The 19,365-nt window shown below is 59.3% G+C and overlaps 2 protein-coding genes across 5 annotated transcripts; both read left to right on the top strand.

Moving 5' to 3' along the window:
- Window positions 1-110: 110 nt before the first annotated feature.
- Window positions 111-3,882, top strand: MRPL12 (mitochondrial ribosomal protein L12). Its single transcript, XM_081028171.1, has 5 exons — window positions 111-914; window positions 1,517-1,703; window positions 1,885-1,968; window positions 3,300-3,434; window positions 3,505-3,882. The coding sequence occupies exons 1-5, from the start codon at window positions 841-843 to the stop codon at window positions 3,619-3,621; spliced, it is 597 nt and encodes a 198-aa protein (XP_080884297.1). The 5' UTR covers window positions 111-840; the 3' UTR covers window positions 3,622-3,882.
- A 3,767-nt stretch (window positions 3,883-7,649) lies between these two features.
- Window positions 7,650-16,309, top strand: SLC25A10 (solute carrier family 25 member 10). 4 transcript variants are annotated; one of them, XM_081028465.1, is made up of 12 exons: window positions 7,721-8,153; window positions 10,393-10,512; window positions 10,669-10,770; window positions 11,066-11,180; window positions 11,302-11,350; window positions 11,527-11,568; window positions 12,415-12,458; window positions 12,620-12,690; window positions 13,001-13,093; window positions 13,448-13,525; window positions 14,131-14,187; window positions 14,295-16,309. In XM_081028465.1, the coding sequence occupies exons 1-12, from the start codon at window positions 8,061-8,063 to the stop codon at window positions 14,394-14,396; spliced, it is 966 nt and encodes a 321-aa protein (XP_080884591.1). In that variant the 5' UTR covers window positions 7,721-8,060; the 3' UTR covers window positions 14,397-16,309. The 4 variants fall into 4 exon arrangements, with proteins under 4 accessions (XP_080884589.1, XP_080884590.1, XP_080884591.1 ...); XM_081028462.1 differs by having other exon boundaries at window positions 7,910-8,153; window positions 14,361-15,386; XM_081028463.1 differs by lacking the exon at window positions 10,669-10,770 and having other exon boundaries at window positions 7,650-8,153.
- The last annotated feature ends 3,056 nt before the right edge of the window (window positions 16,310-19,365 follow it).

Below are 19,365 nucleotides of genomic sequence, written 5' to 3' on the forward strand. Positions count from 1 at the left end.
GGCGGGCGGGACAGCTGGGAGATTTGCTTGCTCTTCTGCTTGCTGCATTGGAAGAGCCCAGGCCCAGGACCTCCCAGCAGACGCGGCAGCGGGGTGGAGCCAGACACCCCACGTGCGGGATGTTTTGAGAGCTGGACAGAGCGGAAGGCAGGAGCGCAGAGGATTAGGCTATCTGGAGACGGCTTAAAACTGTTCTCCTCCCAGGGGCACTGCTGGCCCCGGACCCCATCACCCGACCCCTACGGAGCTCCATACAACCCTTAGCAAACACTGTAAGCAGAGTCCCGAGCCCCGCTGCCCAGGACACGGCCTCGCTCCCGGGGCGGCCTGGACCGAAAGACAAAACGTGCTCCCTCCCGCGCTGGCGGGAGCGGCAGCCGGTTCGGTGGAGGAGGAAGCCCAGAGCAGGCTGGCCAGAGGGCAGCTGGCACTCTGCGCGCTGGGCGACCATGGGCTGCGGGCCGCAGAGCAAACGTCAGGAGCCGAAAGCCACTGCTGCGGACGTCAGGCTTGGGCAGGGGTCGGGGGGCAGGGGTCGCGGGGCTGTACAGAGCCAGGCCCGCCTCCTCGACTCGGATGCATCCTGGCTCCAAGCCTCGGCTTTCGTTCGGCCGGCGGGGCGCGGGACCGAGCCACACCGCCCGAGCCCCGACCCCAGCCTCCGCCGCCGAGGATCTGCGCAAGTGCGGCCCGCCGCCTTGTGGGTAATCTCGGGGAGCGAGAGGCAGTTGGCGAGAGGAGCGGCTAGAGCGTCCTCCCCAGCGCGTATACTCGGCGGCCCTGGCGGCTAGAGTGTCCCTCCTCCAGGGAGCCGCGTGTGACCTTCCCGCCCGCGGAGCGATGCTGCCGGCGGCCGCTCGCCCCCTGTGGGGGCCATGTCTCGGTCTTCGGGGCGCCGCGCTCCGCCTCGCCAGGTACCGCGGGCTGCCGAGGACTGGGTGTGCAGAGCGGGGGCCCTCGGCCGACCGCTGATGGTTCAGGTCGGGGCGGCGGACGGGAAGAGACCCCAGCTCGTAGGGTCCCGGCGGGAGTGTGGGGCGCGGGGGCTCCCCGCGGGCCGACTCCCTAACTATGCAGGCCGCGGAGAGTGCCGGGGTGTCCCCAGATGACCTTGGACGGGTTCTTGCCCCTGTCCAGGCCTCAGTTTCCCCCGCAGCCCCGTGACGCCCACTGATAGGACTCCCATCAGTGCATCCGGCGTCCCGCCGTCAAGGGACCCAGGTTCTGAAAAGCTGTGGGTAGCAAAATGTATTCAAGTGTTTGCCTTACCCCGGTGGGCTATTACTGTTCATTCAAACCAGGAAGTTAACATTGTGGGTAGCATGTTTCCGATAATTATGTGGATTTCTAAGCTTCTTGAAGAATGTAAAGTAGCTGGGAAATCCCGTTGCTACCCATGTGGACTCTTGAGTCTGAGAACCCTGGGCTGGGACCTAGGAGCTAGACCTGAGCCAAATGCTCGGACTTTTGTCACCCACCTGTGCTAGGCTGATGGCTCTGTTTGAATGGGGTCTAGGCAACAGGTGCCGGGTGTCTGTGCAGTGCGGCTGATGAGATGCAGCAGCCATCAAAGGGGGGAAGCCCTCGCCAGTGCACCCCTGGATAACGCCCCCAAGGAATACCCCCCCAAGATCCAGCAGCTGGTTCAGGACATTGCCAGCCTCACGCTCCTGGAGATCTCAGACCTCAATGAGCTCCTGAAGGTACCACGGGCTGGGCCTGGGCACTGAGGTCTGGGGCCCTTGTCTTGTTTCTGGTGTATTTGGGGAGTTTAGTAAATTGTGGAAAGTGTGCCCTCTGGGTGCGAGGACCGTGCCAGACTTGTCCCTGAGTGTATGTGGCGTGACAGCCCACTTCTGAAACTGTTCTCCTCTGGCCCTGCAGAAAACGTTGAAGATCCAGGATGTCGGACTCATGCCGATGGGTGGCATGATGCCTGGTGCGGCCCCTGCTGCCGTGGTCCCCGAGGTGAGCCCAGGCTGGGGTCCTGAGCAGAAGGGGATGTTTCTCTGGTGCCCGGTTTCCATCTTGCCTCACATCATGTGGCCAGATTTCGCTCAACCTTCATCTTGGACCTGTATCAGTCACCTTACCCTGCGAATGTGTGTGTTTTTGCCTGTGGGCTTCCCATCTGCTTCCCCAGACCTCCTCTCTGCAAGGATGTGCGGGTCCCTGCCCACTGGGGACCGTGTTTCTAGTGGAGGGAAACAGACGATGAGCCAGATGAGAGGAAAAAGAGAGAAAGAAATTATGTTGAATAGTACAACATTGTAAGTGCTGTGGGAAAAAAGGGAAGAAACTTGAGGGGGCAGGTACAATTTCGAGAAAGGCCATGGTGAGCTGGTGACACGGAGATGTGAGGAGCTGAGGAAGACAGCAAGGCTTTCCTGGCAGAGGGACGGTGGGCACAGGGCCATGAGGCCTGTTGGGGCTGGAGAGGAGCGGGAGGTGATGGGCAGCTCCATTCTCTGGCTGACAGGTAGGTTTGGGTCTCTGTGAGGAAACCAGGCTTGAAGCCACACGCTAATTGGGGTGGAGGGGAGCTTTGCAACTTTTGTTACAAAAATATTATCCACAAGTAGAAATGGCACAATCACTCATGTACCGGTCACCCAGCCTTAGTAATAATTAAGGTTTTGCCATTTGCCTCACTTGTCCCTTGACACTTAAGGCACATTTCTGCTCTGTTCTTCCCTTCCCCCAGCACATCTCCAAACAGGCATTTTCTTGTGTAGCCAGGAGCCATTTGCCCAAGGCCCAGAATTAGTGCTTTCCTGTCCCAACCTATTCAGATTTCTAGAGCTGTCATGCCCAACCATCCCTTGTTGGTCACTTGGTGAAGGTGGAGCTGAAGCTGGTTGTAAATTTGTCATCGATACATACATAACCTTGGGCTTGGCCGAGGACTGGAATGGCACTGCTTTTCCGTGACGTTATTTTATCCACAAAGCATGTTAGGTGTCACTTTTCCTGTCTCATAAGTTATAGTTTTTAAGGGATGAGGGAACTAGTGTGTTGGGAGTCGGGGAGGAGGCAGTTTTAGAACAGCATTTGGAGATGGAAACGTTTCTGCGTGATGGAGCCAGGTCTGACCCAGGAGTGGATGAGGCAGGGAGAGCACCTGTGGGCAGGGGCTTGACCAGTTGAGTGACCTGAGCCTTTCCGGTGGCATGGCCTCTTGCTGGAATCGCAGGCTTTGCCAGGCTGTCGGCCTGGGTCCTGCCATTGGGGTTACAGGATGGGGTGGGCTGGTCCAGCCGTCCTTCCTCACCGTGCCACCCACTTTCCCCTTCTCCCAGGCAGCCGAAGAAGACATCCCCAAGCAGAAAGAACAGACGCACTTCACCGTCCGCCTGACAGAGGCAAAGCCTGTGGACAAAGTAAAGCTGATCAAGGAGATCAAGAACTTCGTCCAGGGCATAAACCTAGTGCAGGTGAGTCCCCCCACCCAGGGCGGGCTCGGTCCAGGGACCCGGGTCTGGTGTCTGACTTTGCCTCTGATAGGCAAAGAAGCTGGTGGAGTCCCTGCCCCAGGAAATCAAAGCCAACGTCGCCAAAGCCGAGGCTGAAAAGATCAAGGCGGCCCTGGAGGCGGTGGGCGGCACCGTGGTTCTGGAGTAGGCCAGCGCGGAGGACTTGTGGACAGGGGTCCCAGGGACCTGGGCGAGGCCCCGCCAGCATCCAGGCACCGCTTCCGGGCGGTCTCGGAGCAGAACTGCGCCCAGCCACCACGTGGCAGCCCGCTCTGGGACAGGCGGATGGACCTACTGAGCGCGGAGGGGGCGGCAGCTGCCTGTGTGAGCACCGGCAGACTCTGGACCGCGCCTCCCGTCCACGCGCCCTCTGGTGGTCGCTGAGAAGAATACATTGTTCAGGCGCTGAGTGTGCAGTGGTGTGTGGCTGTTCTCCTTGTGCAGGGGCCCGTCCTCAGACCCCACAGCAGGCAATGTTCCCTGGGTGGCGCCGTGGGGATCTGGACAGCCCCCAACCGGCCTGGCGGCGGCAGGTGCCACATAACTGGTTCCAGACCTTCACCCAGGAGCTGGGTGTGCGGTGCCTGCCAAGTTCGTTTGTGAACCTTGGCGGCCTTATTGAGGCCGGCTCCCAGGCAGTGGCGCAGCCTGGCCCAGGCCTGCAGGGCTGAAGTCTGCGTCCCAGGTCGCCTTGATAGGCAGCCCTGCAGCGGTTGGCAGTCACTGCTGTTCTCATGAGGCCCTTAAGGGGGCTGGGGCATGGAGGGGCGAGGTGAGGGAGGTGGCCTGGTGCGAGGGGATGGCATTTACAGATGGCCATGGCCACCGCCTGCTGCTGAGGGTGGCCCTGAAGCCTTGCTTCCAGGACCCTCAGCAGAGCCAGGGAGGGGGCAGGAGAGTCCTTCCCCTTCTGCCCTCGGCAGGAGGCCGAGACTGACTTTGAGCATCCACGGCTTCCTCTGACCGCCGGGGGTGCACCCCCTCCGGCCCAGGTCGTCAGGTCCCGCCCCTGGCCCCCTCCCTTGGCCCTGTTGGAAGAAAGACCTGCAAGTTCTGTTCTGTGGGACCAGAGGAGGGTCTATACGGCCAGGAGTGCCACCGCTGGGTGGGACGGCTGCCATGTGGGCCTTCCCAGCACACCCCACACCGCCTAGGGTCCTCTCCTTCCCCAGGACACCCTCCTGGGCCTTTTGTAGGAAGGGACCCAGGAGCAGGCAAGGCTGCTTCCTGACCCAGAGAGCCTCACTGGCCAAGCCTGCAGCCACTCTGAAGAGTTAATGATTCTCCATCTGCAGATCTCTGGGTGTGTCTTCCCTCCAGCAGGTGGCTGCTGGGGGGCTACGGGTGGCCTGCGACCCAGCTGCCTTTCCTGGGGGAAGGGAGAGGGCCGAGCTCACAGACAGCCTAGACCTGCAGGGTCTTTCCCAGGGAACCAGGAGGACAACTGGGACAGTGGGGCCATCTGCTCCACCCTGGACTTGTTGGGAGTGGCTGCTCGAAGCCGGTGACCCTGCGCCTCGGGCCATCTGGCCCACCACATTCTACCTCCAGTGTACCTCCAGTACTTGAAGGTGTACTTGCCCTGCACTCAACCTCGCAGTCAGATACCTGAAGGTGCTATGCAGACCCAGGCTTCCTGATGGGGGCCCTGGCCTGCCACCCCAGCTCCCCTTGACCTGCAATGCAGGTGGCCCACAAAGAAGTGCCTCAGACCTGCTAATGGCCCTGCCCCCGGGGGCCACCCTGGTCCTTGGAGCCCCCTCGCCTTGGCCCGTAAGCTTCTCACTAGGAGTTGGGTCTGCTATGTGTCCTGAGTTGCTCTGTTAGCGCCCACCCAGTACCTTACAAGATCCCACCAGATCCAAGTCCGAGTTAATATTCTGTCCAGGCTGCTGAAATGGTCATGGGACAGCGGAGCCAGAGCTGGAGCTGATTCATGCTTCTTGCCCCCACAGACCCCGTTCCAGGGATCTCTGTGTCTACCAGCCCACCCACATGGCCCTGTCCTCCCTGCCCAGGCACCAGGAAGTGTGCGAATGCCACAGAACAGAACCCAGGCCCCACCTGAGAGCCTGGGGTAGCCTTGTCCTGGGGCCTGGGCCTGTCCCGTAACCTCATCACTCCTAACCGCTGGGCTTATGCATAGGTCTGCCCGATGGTCTGAGATCTCTGCTGGGGCCTTTCCAAGTTCCCTGACCTTCAGTCTCCGTGAATTTCCCACCCCCAGGATTCTGACTGCTTTCTCAGGAGTTTGTGCATTTCAGCCGTTGTGCTTTACATTTTCAGTCTTAAAGTATCTCTTCAGTTCCCACTCCTAAGCCTCTGCCATTTCTTCCCAATTTGGCATCAGTCTTTGTTCTGTGCAGAGCGAGCACTGGGGTTCCCCTGCCAGCAGCAGTTCAGGACCCGGACTAGTTGTGGTCCCCACTACCCCCTCAGGGCCTGGACCCCTGCTTCCTGGGCTGTCACAGTCTCAGGACCCCAAAAGTCTCTGTCACTTCCACTTCACCTACCTGTTTGCTTTGTAGTCAGGAGCCAATGACGTCACCCTTGGGCTGATCACAACTGGGACACCTAGTTCACTGGGTGAGACTGGTGTGGGCAGGGAGTGAGCTCGGTGGACGCTGCTCAGTCCCCTGGGACTCACTCAGCCTGGGACCTCACCTGCCTCATCCTAGTGGGCACGTTAGCTCCGGTTTTTCAAAAAAAAGTGCTATCTTTTAGGTATTCGCTGTGAAAACCACCTAGCTGCTGGGTGACATTTTCACATTTCCTTCTGGAGCTTCCTATGTGTCTCCCACCCTCCCCTCTGGTTTCTTCAGAGAATTCCTGCCACTCTCTTCCCCCACTGTGCTCCTATGCCCCCCCAGCCTTGTTTTTACCTACTTTGCATTCTCAATCCCATCCTCCCCTTCGGATAAGGCAGCTGTCCTGTGGCGCGGCCACTCCGACCCTCCAGCCCTCACATTTCTGGGGTGGACACCATCTCTGAGGCCAGCTGTTCACTTCCCCAGCTGACCTCAGGGTCAGAGGTCTCCTTGGGGTCCTAGAAGACCCAGCTCCTAAGTCTCTAAGTGGCTTTTGTAGGCAAATGGGTTTGCTCACACATCCTGTGCCTCCCACACAGCTAGAGAACCCGGGTGCTCATAGGTTCAGGGGACCAGGAGTGGTTCCCCCAATGCCCGTCCCCCTTCTCCCTTGGGTTGGGGGCTGCAGTGGCCAAGCTGGGTCCTAGGTCCTTCCCTAGGGAAGGGTATGGCTCCACCCCCTCTGTAGGCTGCCCCTGCAGAGAACCCTGTGTCCCAGTGGCTCTGCTTGAAAGTGGCCCTGGAAACTCGGTTGGACTTCACTTTGCCCAGCGGCTGCGCCTGCCCTGCGGGCTAGGAGCTCACGTGCACTTCCTGTTGTTTGCTGGGAGGTGGGGGGAGCGTGGGAGACTACACGCAGGTTTTAGCCTCCTGCTGGGAGGTGGGGGAGCGTGGGGACTACACGCAGGTTTTAGCCTCCTGCTGGGAGGTGGGGGAGCGTGGGGACTACACGCAGGTTTTAGCCTCCTGCTGGGAGGTGGGGGAGCGTGGGAGACTACACGCAGGTTTTAGCCTCCTGCTGGGAGGTGGGGGAGCGTGGGAGACTACACGCAGGTTTTAGCCTCCTGCTGGGAGGTGGGGGAGCGTGGGGACTACACGCAGGTTTTAGCCTCCTGCTGGGAGGGGGAGCGTGGGGACTACACGCAGGTGGTAGCCTCCTGCTGGGGCCCGGCAGCGGCAAGCAGCCTGCCGATGGCAATCTCCGGGAGCCCAAGCCGGGGACGCCGAGGCCCAGAACTCTGCCTCCTGGGTCTCCTCCAGGGTCGCTCGCTGCCTGCGGTTGCACTTTGCTGGGAGTAGCGGATGCGGGCGGTCTCTGGGGGGCAGGGACGGCTGGTCTCCGACTCGCCTTTTGCCCCTAGTTTTCCCGCAAGCCGCAGTCTGGCCCCAAGGCGGGCTTCTACTACTTGCAGCTGCACGTGTCCAGGGCGGACCCCGGGGCCTGCGTGGCGGGGGTGGGCACTGGGTGCGGGTTCAGATCCGTGGCTAGGCGGGGTGTTTGGGGAGGCCGGCCTCCGGGAGGGGGGGGAGGGGGACTGGCAGAGCCCCGAAGCCAGTCCTCGGCCGTGACCTTCGGGGACGTGCCCTAGCTGTGGTGTGGCCCTGGGGGAGGGCCAGCTCAGGCTGGGGAAGGGACGCCAGATTCTTCGGGCCAGTCGGACAGCCCCACGCAGTAGGCTTTCCGGGGTCCGCGCGGCCGACGAAGGTGGGCGGTGGGACCCACCCGGCTCGGCTGCTGGGCCGCGGCCGCTTTAAGGCCCGGGCCCGCCCCCCACGTCCCGGGGCGGGGTCTCCTGGACACGCCCCCGGCGCCAGCCGAACCCCGGGTCTGACCACGCCCCCGGGCCGCGCGGGCGCTTCGGTGTGCGGGGGGCGGGTGGCGAACTGCTTTTTGAACCCGGCGCGGGGGCTGCGGGGCGCGCTGAGGTCGGGATCTGGATCTACGTCCGGGGCTGCATCGGGCCGAGAAGCCGACGCTCCCCGGCGTCTGCGTCCGGGTATGGAGGCCGAGACGCGCGTGTCGCGTTGGTATTTTGGGGGGCTGGCCTCGTGCGGGGCCGCCTGCTGCACGCACCCGCTGGACCTGCTCAAGGTGAGAGCGGCGTGGGCCGGGTGGGCGGAGGGTAGGCGCCGGGCCCCGAGCACACCCAGGCCACCCACGCCCGTGGGCACTGACCAGCCTGACCCTTCCCCGCATGGAAGGGGTGGGGAGAGGTCGCCAAAGGTCTGCTGAACCCCGGCTGGAACAGCTTCGGTGTCCCGCGCGGCCCAGCCCGCTCCCCGTGGTTGGTCGCCCCGCGCTTTACTACTTGTGTGACCTTAGACTAGTCACTTGGCCTCAGTGAGCCCATTTCTCCTGGCACCTCTGAGGACCCTCGTCCTACCTGGTTACAGTTGAGGGGTGGTTCTGTGGGGTGCCTGGGCTCTAGCACTCCCAGGGCATGGACCGAGCGGCCCCCCTGCCTACTGGGGTCCCGGCACACACTGAGGGAGAGGGAATGAGGGATGTGGCCTGGGTGAGTGGGGTGACACAGGCACCCTGCTTTGGGCTGCTTCCCTCTGGCCTCACTGGGACCTGGAAGCCATGGGCCTGCATGCGTGCAGGGCCTGCTGGAGGAGGGTGTTTCTCAGGGCAAGAAGCATTCACACTCATGTATTTTTTGAAATGCTCATGGGGCAGAATAAGACAGAGCTCCCCTTGTCTCTGGGGCCAGCCAAGGGGTTTGTTTTCTGCCCCTGTCTCACCACAAAGAACAAAGAAGAAAGGGCCAGAGGCACAAACCATAGCCTGCCCATGGGGCCCACCCCAGGGAACTTGCTCTGTGTCATGAGGGGCCTGTGGGCAAGCGGCAGCCACCTGGCCACCCCTTTCTTACCCCCACTCAGAGCTGTCTGCTGGCCCCTAGGAGGGCTTGGCTCCTGTGGCCTGGGCTGACCTGGAACCCAGCCAGGCACCTGGTGCCTGAGGGCGAGTCTCTTTCAGCTGCGTTAAACAGAGGAGATCGCTTCTCTAGTAAAAATTCCACCAGTAAAAGCAGGATTAGCAGATGTGGGGCTGGAGCTTGTAACCCCATTCGTGTGCCTGAGACCTGGGGAAGGAGGAACGACTCCTAGCATCCTTTATTAGCTTTCCAGATGGCCACACAGGTCCACACGGTGCCCAACCACCACCCAGAGGGTCAGCTCAATCTCTGGACCAGGAGTGGGCACAGCCTCCAGGGGCCCTGGGAGCCCTCCTCTGCCAGCACTGCCCTGCTCACTTGTCCATTGTCCAAGGCCCCTTTGGGCATCACTGCCCCTTGCCCTGCCCCAAGGTGCTGTTTTGCTGCAGAACTTGCCAGGATGTTTCAGGGGAGGCATGCGCCACAGGAGCATGGCGACTGGTCGGGGAGCATGTGGCCCCATGCTGGAGTGTGGAGCCTGCCTTGGAGGCAGGCCCTGGCTGTGGTTTTTACCTCTCAGCATAGTCACTGGAAAAATTATTTTAAAACTCCTTGATCTTTACCTCATGTCCTGGCTGGGGCCTTACCATCTCTACTTGCTTGGACGGGAGCTGCTGCCCTTGTGGCCGCCCTGTCCCCGGGCCCGATGCCCACCGTCCTGCCCGGCTTGGCTCATGGAGCAGGAGGACAGCCTTTGTGGTATCAAGCTGGACATCCACCCCTGCTTCCTCACCACCCAGAGCCCCTAAGCAGAGACTGAAGGGGGGGGTCACCCACTGAGCTCCTTAGTCCTCACAGCATGCAGAGAGAAACTGAGGCACAGGTCAGTAACCTGCCTAAGCAGGCCCAGCCAGGTTGTGACTGTCAGAGGTGGCCTTTCCCCTTCACCCTGGTGAATCCCACCTGCCTCTTCCAGCCACTTGTTTGTTTCTTCAGGCCCTCTCTGAGTCCCTATAACTTTGTCCCTCCTGAGAAGCAGGTATGGCTAAACAGAGGGGGTCTGCAGTCACCCTACGGGCATCCTGCCTCAGTTTCCTCATCTGTAAAATGGGGCTGAAGATCCCTGCCCATAGCAGGTGCCTCGAAGACTTGGAGATGTGTGCCTCACAGGCCTGGTGGGTGCATGAGTCACCTGGCATTGTCACTTGTAAAACAATAGTGTGGAACAGAGGTTGGTGCCAGGCGTGGTGTGGTATCCCAGCTCCATCCCCCATCTGGGTGCCCTCAGGAGGCCTCTCTGCCTCCCCATGCCTCGGTTTCCCATCGCTAAGTGGGGTGCAGTAGCACCTGGCTCTGTGGGGGACCTTGTCTGGGTAAAGGCAGTAGGCTGTGGAGGAGCTCTCAGAGCAGAGCAGGCCACCCTGAGCGGCTGTGACCCCTCCCCCACAGGTGCACCTGCAGACGCAGCAGGAAGTGAAGCTGCGCATGATGGGCATGGCGCTGCGGGTGGTGCGGTCCGACGGCGTCCTGGCGCTCTACAACGGCCTCAGCGCCTCCCTGTGCAGACAGGTGCCTCAGGGCCCCCCACCTCCCAGGGTGCACCCCCCATCAGGGGCTCCCGTAGGTCCTGACCCCAGAGCCTACAGCTGGTGTCCCCCAGGCCACCCCTCCTACCCGCTGGGGGCACCTCAGGGCCATTGAAGCAACTTTCTCCTCCTTTTCAAGGCTGCTTGGGAAGAAGGAGGCCCGAGGCCCAAGGGGCTGGCGACCCTGGGTGGGCACAGGGCATGGCGGTGTTGTGGTATGCTACCTTCCACCTTCTACAGGGTCAGTCAGCCCTGCTCCCACAGCTGGCCTGAGACACCACTTACAGATGGGGAAACTGAGGCCTGGGGAGGGAAAGGAGAGGGTGCTGGGCTCTGGACTCAGCCAGCCCCAGGTGTGCAAATTGGCTCAGCCACTTGCTGGCCACGTGGCCTTGGGAGGGTTTCTTGATGTCCCTGTGGTTCCCAAGTGATGACCGTGTGCCTGGATGTCTGAGGTGGGGAGGGCCACAGGGTGCGGGTCGTGCCTAGCACCGTCCCTCCACTTTGCACCCTTTGAGCTGGGTCCCTTCCCCCAGATGACCTACTCTCTGACTCGGTTCGCCATCTACGAAACTGTGCGGGACCAGGTAGCCCAGGGCAGCCAGGGACCTCTGCCTTTCTACAAGAAGGTGTTGCTGGGCTCCATCAGTGGTGAGCGGCTGGCGGGCAGGGGGCCGGGGGGCAGGAAGGAGGGCAGGCGAGGGTGTGCTCAGGCGGGGCTGCCAGGGCACTGCGTGTGCTCACATGTTGGCTCCCGCGTCTGTCGCCCCAGGCTGCATTGGAGGTTTCGTGGGCACTCCTGCGGACATGGTCAACGTCAGGTCAGTGCAGTCCCCCATGGTCAGGGTCTTTCCTGTGTCCCCTGAGAGGGCCAGGGCTCCGCCTAAACAAGCCGCTCAGACTTTGCAGACCTAGGCATTGGGTAGTGGGTGTCGCCAGGGCCTGTGGGCGCGTGTCGGGCCCCTGCTGCCTTCCTGAGAGCATGTGGTTGTTTCAGGATGCAGAACGACATGAAGCTACCCGCGAACCAACGTCGAAAGTGAGTTGTGGGGCTAAGCTCCGCCCTGGGGTATGGCTGGTGGGTGCAGACCTGGGCCAGGGAGGGACTCCCAGGGGCCACCTCACCTGTGGGTCACCTGGTGGCTGCTGTGAGCGTCTGTCCTGGAGTCGTGAGGGAACCCCGGGACCTCTGAGTCTCCTTGTGAAGGAATCTGGGATTGGATCTGGATGGCAAGGCCCAGGGGCCTGTCACTTTCCTCTCCCTCCGCCTGCACCGTGCACACAGGTTCGTTCCCATGGAGGACACTTTAAAGCTTAAGTGAGCTTTAAAGCCCTTTGGGCTTTTCAAAGGGTTTCAAAGCTGGGTTTTTTTGGTGGTAAAAATGCCATTTTTCATGAAGTCCAAGACACTGTCAATTCTAAGGCTGTTTATGGATAGACACAGCACTTCAAATGCAGGCGTCAGCGTCAGCTCAGGGGAAACGTGGCTGCACGCCAGCCCATTGTCCACTGTCTGGCCGGGGCAAAGGCCATGGGGAAGGTCAACTGAGTGAATGCGGTGGGAAGGGGCCAGGCAGCAGGTCCCATCCTTCCGCCCTTGGTAGCAGCCCGCAGACAGGACCGGCGTCAGAGCTGGCAGCTCCCCAAAGCACTTGGTGCCCAGGTGTTTCCTTGTGGAACCCAGTGGAGCTTCAGGTGCTGAGGTCCCTGAATGGGGAGACTACTCTGAGCTGTCGGAAGAGCCCATTGTCCCTTGGCCTCTGCGATGCGTCTTGAGAGTCTCATGGCCTGTGATGAGGGCGTGGCTCTTCCCAGCGAGGACCCTCCCCAGGGAACCTGGGGTCAGGGAGAACCTCACATGGGCCCATTCTGTGTCCTCTGGCAGCTACGCCCATGCCCTGGATGGCCTGTACCGTGTGGCCCGAGAAGGTGAGAGGAGCAGGCCCTTTGCATGGCAGAGGTCTGGGGCAGCCTCCAGCCCGACTGGGGAGGGGGCTGGGGAGGCAGAGGAGGGTAGGGAGTGGTGTGCAGGGCCTGGGGGGAGGCCTGAGGGACTTGAATGGGCACCCAACACCCCCTTTCTCTGGCAGAGGGTCTGAAGAAGCTGTTCTCGGGTGCGACCATGGCTTCCAGCCGAGGCATGTTAGTCACCGTGGGCCAGGTAGGGCTTCTGCTGGGGGTGGGGCTCTCGGGGGAGTATCTGGGGAGCCCTGCCCAGCCCTCTGAGAGGAAGGCAGTGGCCACGGACCACAGGTGGGCACTGGGGAGGTGGGCACCGGCAGGTCAGGCTATGACCTCGGGCAGGCCCCTCCGTGTCTGGGCTTCCCGTCCCCCCAGTTACGGTGACCACGTAGGTAATCGCAGAGCAGGTGCTTGATCAATCAGGGTGGAGTTGTTGTGGGCTGCTGTCTGCTTTCCCTGGAGCTGGGGGCCATCCCTCGGGCCCTGACCGCCCCACCCCACCCCCACAGCTGTCCTGCTACGACCAGGCCAAGCAACTGGTGCTCAGCACAGGGTACCTGTCTGACAGCATTGTCACACACTTTGTGGCCAGCTTTATCGCGGTGAGTGCCAGCGTGGCATGGCATGGCATGGCGCGGGTGGGGCCCTGACCGACCAGCCTTGGGACCGGAGGACCCCTGACGGGGCCGGGGCTCAGAAGGCAGGAGGCTCTGGCTGAGTCTGGGGCGGGGGTATCCCTCTCAGACTGCAAAAGTGGGTGCCCGGGCCGGGAGAGCTCACGGGACCCCGGTGCCCAGGCTAGGGTGGTTCCTACTGTCGCCCCTCGTTCGCGGTCCTGCAGCCCTTGGGACGCATCCCAGGGGCTCTTTGGGGCAGGCCTCTGGGAGTTGAGGGGTCCTTTGCACCCTGCCTGGCAGGCCCATTGGTGACGCTTCCGCCCCCTCCAATCCCCCCAGGGTGGATGTGCCACATTCCTGTGCCAGCCCCTGGATGTGCTAAAGACGCGCCTGATGAACTCCAGGGGCGAGTATCAGGTCAGTGGGGGGCTGGGTGAGGGACCGGGTGGGGCCCCCCACACCCCGCTGCTGCCAGGCCCCGTGGCCGGGTAAAGCCGTGTCCTTGTCCTGGGATGTGGACAGCAGCTGTCCTTCCTGTGCCAGAAACCACATCCTTTCCAGTGGCCGTCCCCAGCTGCCTCCGAGCTTGGCCCTGTGTGTGCTTTTCAGTCAGATTCTTTGACACGTCGTTCACAGCGGCTGCAGGGTCACGGCAGTGCCCGCCTGGGGCTCCCACAGTGCGCACGGCTCCGTGGTCTTTCTGGTGCCAGAGGCCTCCCCAGGCTGTCAGTAGCCACCCACACACCGTGGGCGCCTGCCACTGGGTGCGCCTTCGGGGGTTCTAGCTCTGCCTCGTCAGCAGTCAGGCGGTCAGCAGGCGGGTGGCTGTGACCTTTTTGCTCACATGTTTTCCTGGGTTTACCTTTGAACGTTCCAGGCCATGCTCTTTACTAGTCATTCAGGTTCCACCCACGTGTTAGCGAGCAGGGCCACTGGCCAGTGCCAGGGAGGGGTGTTTAATTTGTGCCTTTTGAGTGAGAAGCAGCTTTTCTTTTTATTGCTTTATTTTTCATTTTCTGCAGGGTGTTATCCATTGCGCCATGGAGACTGCAAAGCTGGGGCCGCTAGCCTTTTATAAGGTTCGGGGACAGGGGCGTTGTGGCTGGGGTGGGGGCGGGGCGGGGGTGGCGGGGCTGGGGTCCCTCCCTGGCTCTTTTCACTGTCCATTGCTCCTTTCCCCACCCAGGGCCTCTTGCCTGCTGGCATCCGCCTCATGCCCCACACCGTGCTCACGTTTGTGTTTCTGGAACAGCTTCGCAAACACTTTGGTATCAAAGTGCCATCCTGATGGGGCTGTGGGAGTGGGCTGAGCCGTGCCCAGTCCCCAGTGCCAGCTTCCAGAGTCCAGATGAGCTGAGTGCTGCCCTGAGCCCAACACCTGCCCGCAGGGCCCCGGCCCCCCCTCATGCCTGGATGGAGCTCCCTCCAGTGACCGCAGCCCCCCCAACCCCTGTAACTTCACCTCCAACTCCCACCTGACTCCTCCCCGCCAGCTCTCCCCGCCTGCTGTCCTGGCTGCCCGGCCCTGTGCGTTGACAACTCGCTTGGAGAGGAGACGTCCGGGCCCCACTTTTGGGTTTCCTCCCCAGTAGGCAGTTAACATGGGAGGCAGGAGGGCAGGCCGTCCAGGTTTTCTGGGGTCCCCTTCCCCTTCTCTGGCCCCCAGGGTTTCCTCTCACTGAGCAGCTGCCTGAAGGCGGCTTCCAGCAGCTCCCTCGAGGACCTGGGTGGCAGAGTAGAGGCACACACCCCCAGCGTCCCCCACCAAAGTGTGTGCATGTGAACTTCTATCCTAGGAGAGGGACCATAGCTTTTCTGACATTCTCAAAGGTAGCTGTGTCCCCGCAGCTCCTGGGCCAGTAAACGAAGGAGGCAGGGAGGGTCTGAGCACCCTCCTGCACCAGCCAATCCCCAGTTGCTTTAACACTTAAGTTTCACCAAAAACCTCTCGGAGACAAGAGGCCGCTGCTGTCCTCAGGGAGTGTGCCGTGTCCCTCAGGCCATTTGTGTCCTCCCTTCCGCTCCCTGGGCAGAGGTGGGCCGTGGTGTGTCCTCGGGGCCCCTCTCTGTCGATGGTGGTCACCCCCAAGGCCCCAGCAGCTGATCAGCCAAAACAGCACCGCCCAGATTCTGCTGCCAAAGCAGCCTGTCCCCCCACAAGGCTGGGGACTGTGTCCGTCTGTTTCCCTGGGCCCCTTTGGGATGGTGTCCCTACCCCGGCAATGGGTCTGTCAGCAGGGACGCTAATAAAGGACAGTGAACTGCTTTGAGTCTGGTCACTGCATCCTGGCTGCTCACTGGTCTGTGGGCTGCCTTGCTGTCGGGACAATGAAGAGCCCCCTCTGCACCCTCCATGGAGGCCTCTCTGGTTTATGGGGGGGGCAGGGCCCAAAGGGGGAAAGAAGCCACAGCCCTGACTAGATACACGGAAAGGCCTGTGGGCAGAGGAATTGCGGATGCTGGGCTAGCCCAGCCCGAAACCAGTCCGCGGGGGCTGGGCGTGCAATTTGAGGGCCGTTCCCAGATCCCTGTCACCACAGGCCCCACAGGATCGATCACCCCTTCCCTGCAAGCCCTGCGGGGCATCCCTCTCCCAGCTGTAGGAAGTGTGCCATAAGCCAGTCCTGTGTGCTGACTGACTGTCCAGCAAGCCCAGACGAGGCCGTGGAGACCCTGGTTCCCTGGAGTGCACACCCTCAGACAGACAGGCTGGACAGGAGCTGGTGTGGTATCGCCCTGAGGCCTTCTGACGTCCCAGGACAGCTGGAAGCTGCCCCAGCCAGGGGACATGCAAGACAGATGGTCTGTCAGTAGCCAGTTCAGACGTCAGGACCCCTACCACCCCAGTCCTGGAGCAAGGAGCATTCAAGTGTATGTAAAAAAAAGGATTTTAGATTGTGGTGATGGTCGCACAGCCCTGTGAATATATTAAAAGCCATGATATCGCGATGAAATCATTTAAAAACAACCAGCCTCAGGGCGGCCGATAGCTCAGTTGGTAAGAGCGCAAGCTCTCAACAACAGGTTGCCGGTTCAATTCCCACATGGGATGGTGGGCTGCACCCCCTGCAACTAAGATTTCAAATGGCGATTGGACTTGGAGCTGAGCTGCGCCCTCCACAACTAGATTGAAGAACAATGACTTTGAGCTGATGGGAGCTGGAGAAACACACTGTCCCCCAATATTCCCCAATAAAATTTAAAAAAGAAAAACCAGCCCCACGCCTGTAGCTTCAGCAGAGAGCACACATCTCACGCGCCAGAACCCCCCCCCCCCCGCCCCGCCAACTGGGCTACTTAGAAGCAAACCCCAGACATTGTGTCATTTATAAATACTTCAGCACATGTCTCTCAAAATAGCCTTTGAAAAGCAATAGTCATTCATTATATGTAAAAAGAAGTGACAGTTCATCTTGACTGTCATCAGATTTCCCGGATTGTCACTGCTGTCCTTACAGTCGGCTTTACTGGAAATCAGTCCAGCTCGCGTCCGACAGCCTCACATCTTGTCTCTTCATCGCCAGCGTTCCCTCCCTGTCCTTTGCAGGATCAGCCAGGCCCTTGGTCCTATTGCCTCTCCTGCCAGATTTGGCCCCTTCATCCTCAAATTTCCAAAACCAGCCCATAGCTCTGGACTCCGGTCTCCTGTCTGGGCCACAATATTTGGTGTGGAGTGTGGACGAGCATGGCGTCTGGAGTCTGGGCCTGGCTGGTTTTGAAGTGGCCATTGGCTGGAAATGCACAAAGGATGAAGCCAGACTCCCAGGACCCTTGGAGCCTGCTGCAGGTCTGGCATGCTGGGGAAGGGCCGCGTGTCCAAAGACCCCTCCAGCCAGAGCATGCAAACGCAGACCCTTTCTCACAGTTCTGCCAGCATGCAGCCCGAAGCCCATGTGGGAAACCCCATGGGTGAGGGTGAGGGTGAGTGAGGACGGCCACAGGGAATGCTGCTGCTTCTGTCGAACCCCAGGCAAGTTAAAAAGGCAACCCGTTCCAGAAACTGGCCACTTGGGCCATGTTCTTGCTCCGTAAACCTGCTTTGGTTTGAAGCACCGGAATCATCTTACCCGGGGCAGAGGAAGTTGGCATCTCACCAACCCTCTCCCAGCCAGGTCCCAATTATGCAATGCCTTCCTGGACCGGGACTGAGGGCAAAGAGTGCCCCATCTGGTTTGGCAAGAACGGGCCTGGCCGGGAAGCACTGCAGGTCAGGGTGCAGACAGTGGAGAGGATGGACACGAGGTTTTCAGAGCACAGGGGAGGGCAGCAGGCAGAGGCTTCCGGGGACTAGGCATGGCGTGAAAGGAAAGGCAGACAGGGCAGCAGAAAGGTCTGGGGGCAGGTCTGGAGGGTGGGGCACTCCAAGGTGGGGCCCTCCCCTGGGAATTTTCATTTTAGGGAGTGAGAGCAAAGCTGTGGGCAGCCCAGCCTTCCGTCCTGGGATTTCACTCCCCTGACCCCCCAGGTCATCTGACCCCAAGGAAGGTAGCTGACAAATCAAGTCAACATTTCACAAGTCAATCTCACATAAAGGAAGACTTTTAACATTTACAAAAAACTGCGCAACAAGTTTTCGTTGTCAAGAAATTTCAACAAGGGCATCAAGAAGATTCAGTAGGGAAAGGACAATGTTTCCCACAAATGGTGCTGGATGACTGGGCAGTCACATACAAAAGAGGGCATCCAGGGGAACCCGAGCTGGTGGAATGTGGCCACAGCTGGGGAGAGGCTGCCTGGGAATGAAGCCAAGTGGGGGAAAGCCAGGCTGCCCCAGGAAAAGAGGACTGGGGAAGCACCTGGATCGAGCCACACCTGAAGCCGAGCACCCAACCTTTTCAGTTACACGAGCCAGCACATCTCCTCTTGCACGAGTCCGGTGCAACGTGGTTACTGTACAGCGTAACCCAACCCCCCCAGCAGTGCAGGGCCTATGGCCCACAGAAGATGCACAACCTCAGCCCACCTTTCCATCTGGGTGTTCTTTTCTTAGCAGGGACATTTGTAGGCGCAGTTAATGTAGCAGGGACTTTGACCATTTCTCTGCTCTGTTGTTTGTGTGTGCATTTGCTTATAGAATATTTTCCAATGCACAACTTTTAAATTGCTATGTAATCCACTGTCTGTCTCTCCTCCTATAATTTATGGGTTTTGATTTTGCTACATCTTTTTAAGGAGAGGGAAATTTATATTAGAAAAGGATAAAGTTCTCAAGTAAAAAAATGTAAGATTTCACCACCACTAGGGGAAAGGAGACCAAAAATAAGCCCTAAGCAAGCAAACGGAGAGGAAATTATAGACACAACAGAAATCAACGAAATTTTAAAGACAAGTAACAGAGAAAAACAATTAAACAAAAAATGTTTCTTTGAGAAGATCAAGAAAATCAACAAGTTTCTAGCAAGACTGACACGAGATTCCCTAGAGACCTTGCAGTCACCAAAAGGATATTGAGGGGATAATGTGGACAACTCCACACACATACATTTGACAACTTAGATGAAATGGAACCATTCCTAGAAAAGCACAAACTACCAAGACTTATCCCATATGAAATAGATCTTTTAAATAGCCCTATTTAACTATTAAGGACATTGAATTCATAATATTAAAACTCCCAAAGATAGACACTTCCAGCCCAGAAGGCTTCATGGAGAATTCCATCAAACATTTAAAGAATTTTACACAGCCTCTTCCAGAAAACAGAAGAGGGCATACTTCTGTGTTTGTTTTTTTTAAAGAAAACAACTCAGTTCATTTTTTGAAGCTGGTATGGCCCCGATACCATTACCTGACAGACAACAAATAAGAAAACCATAGACAAACATCCCCCCGTGAATATAGATGCAGAAATTCTTAACAAAATATTCGGCAATCTATAAAAAATTCTACCCCATAACCAAGTGGGGTTTATTCCAGGGATGCAAGGCTGGTTCAATATTTTAAAAAGTCAATGCAATCCACTACGTGTGGGCTAAAGAAGAAAATCCACAATCTATAGAGGCAAGAAGCATTTCACAAAACTCAATACCTATTCATGATTTTTTTTAAAAAAGAAAACAACTCAGAAAACTAGGAATAGAGGGGAACCACCTCAACGTGATAAAGAACATCTCCAAAAAACCTACAGCTAACACCACAGTCAATGGTGGAGACTGAGCGCCTCCCCCCAAGACCAGCAAGGTGGGTTGCCCCCGTCTCCCCATTTACTAAGCACCGTCCTTCCCAGCAGCTCCTCCTACCCATGCACTGAGGCAAAG

Source organism: Rhinolophus hipposideros (assembly GCF_964194185.1).
Source record: "Rhinolophus hipposideros genome assembly, chromosome: 20".
NCBI classification, from domain to species: domain Eukaryota; kingdom Metazoa; phylum Chordata; class Mammalia; order Chiroptera; family Rhinolophidae; genus Rhinolophus; species Rhinolophus hipposideros.

Coding starts and splice junctions, on each gene's coding strand:
- MRPL12 (XM_081028171.1), top strand. CDS start 841: ATGCTGCCGGCGGCCGCTCGCCCCCTGTGGGGGCCATGTCTCGGTCTT. Junction 915..1,516: donor GCCGCGCTCCGCCTCGCCAG/GTACCGCGGGCT, acceptor AATGGGGTCTAG/GCAACAGGTGCCGGGTGTCT. Junction 1,704..1,884: donor ACCTCAATGAGCTCCTGAAG/GTACCACGGGCT, acceptor CTGGCCCTGCAG/AAAACGTTGAAGATCCAGGA.
- SLC25A10 (XM_081028465.1), top strand. CDS start 8,061: ATGGAGGCCGAGACGCGCGTGTCGCGTTGGTATTTTGGGGGGCTGGCC. Junction 10,771..11,065: donor TACCTTCCACCTTCTACAGG/GTCAGTCAGCCC, acceptor CCCTTCCCCCAG/ATGACCTACTCTCTGACTCG. Junction 14,188..14,294: donor GGCCGCTAGCCTTTTATAAG/GTTCGGGGACAG, acceptor TTCCCCACCCAG/GGCCTCTTGCCTGCTGGCAT.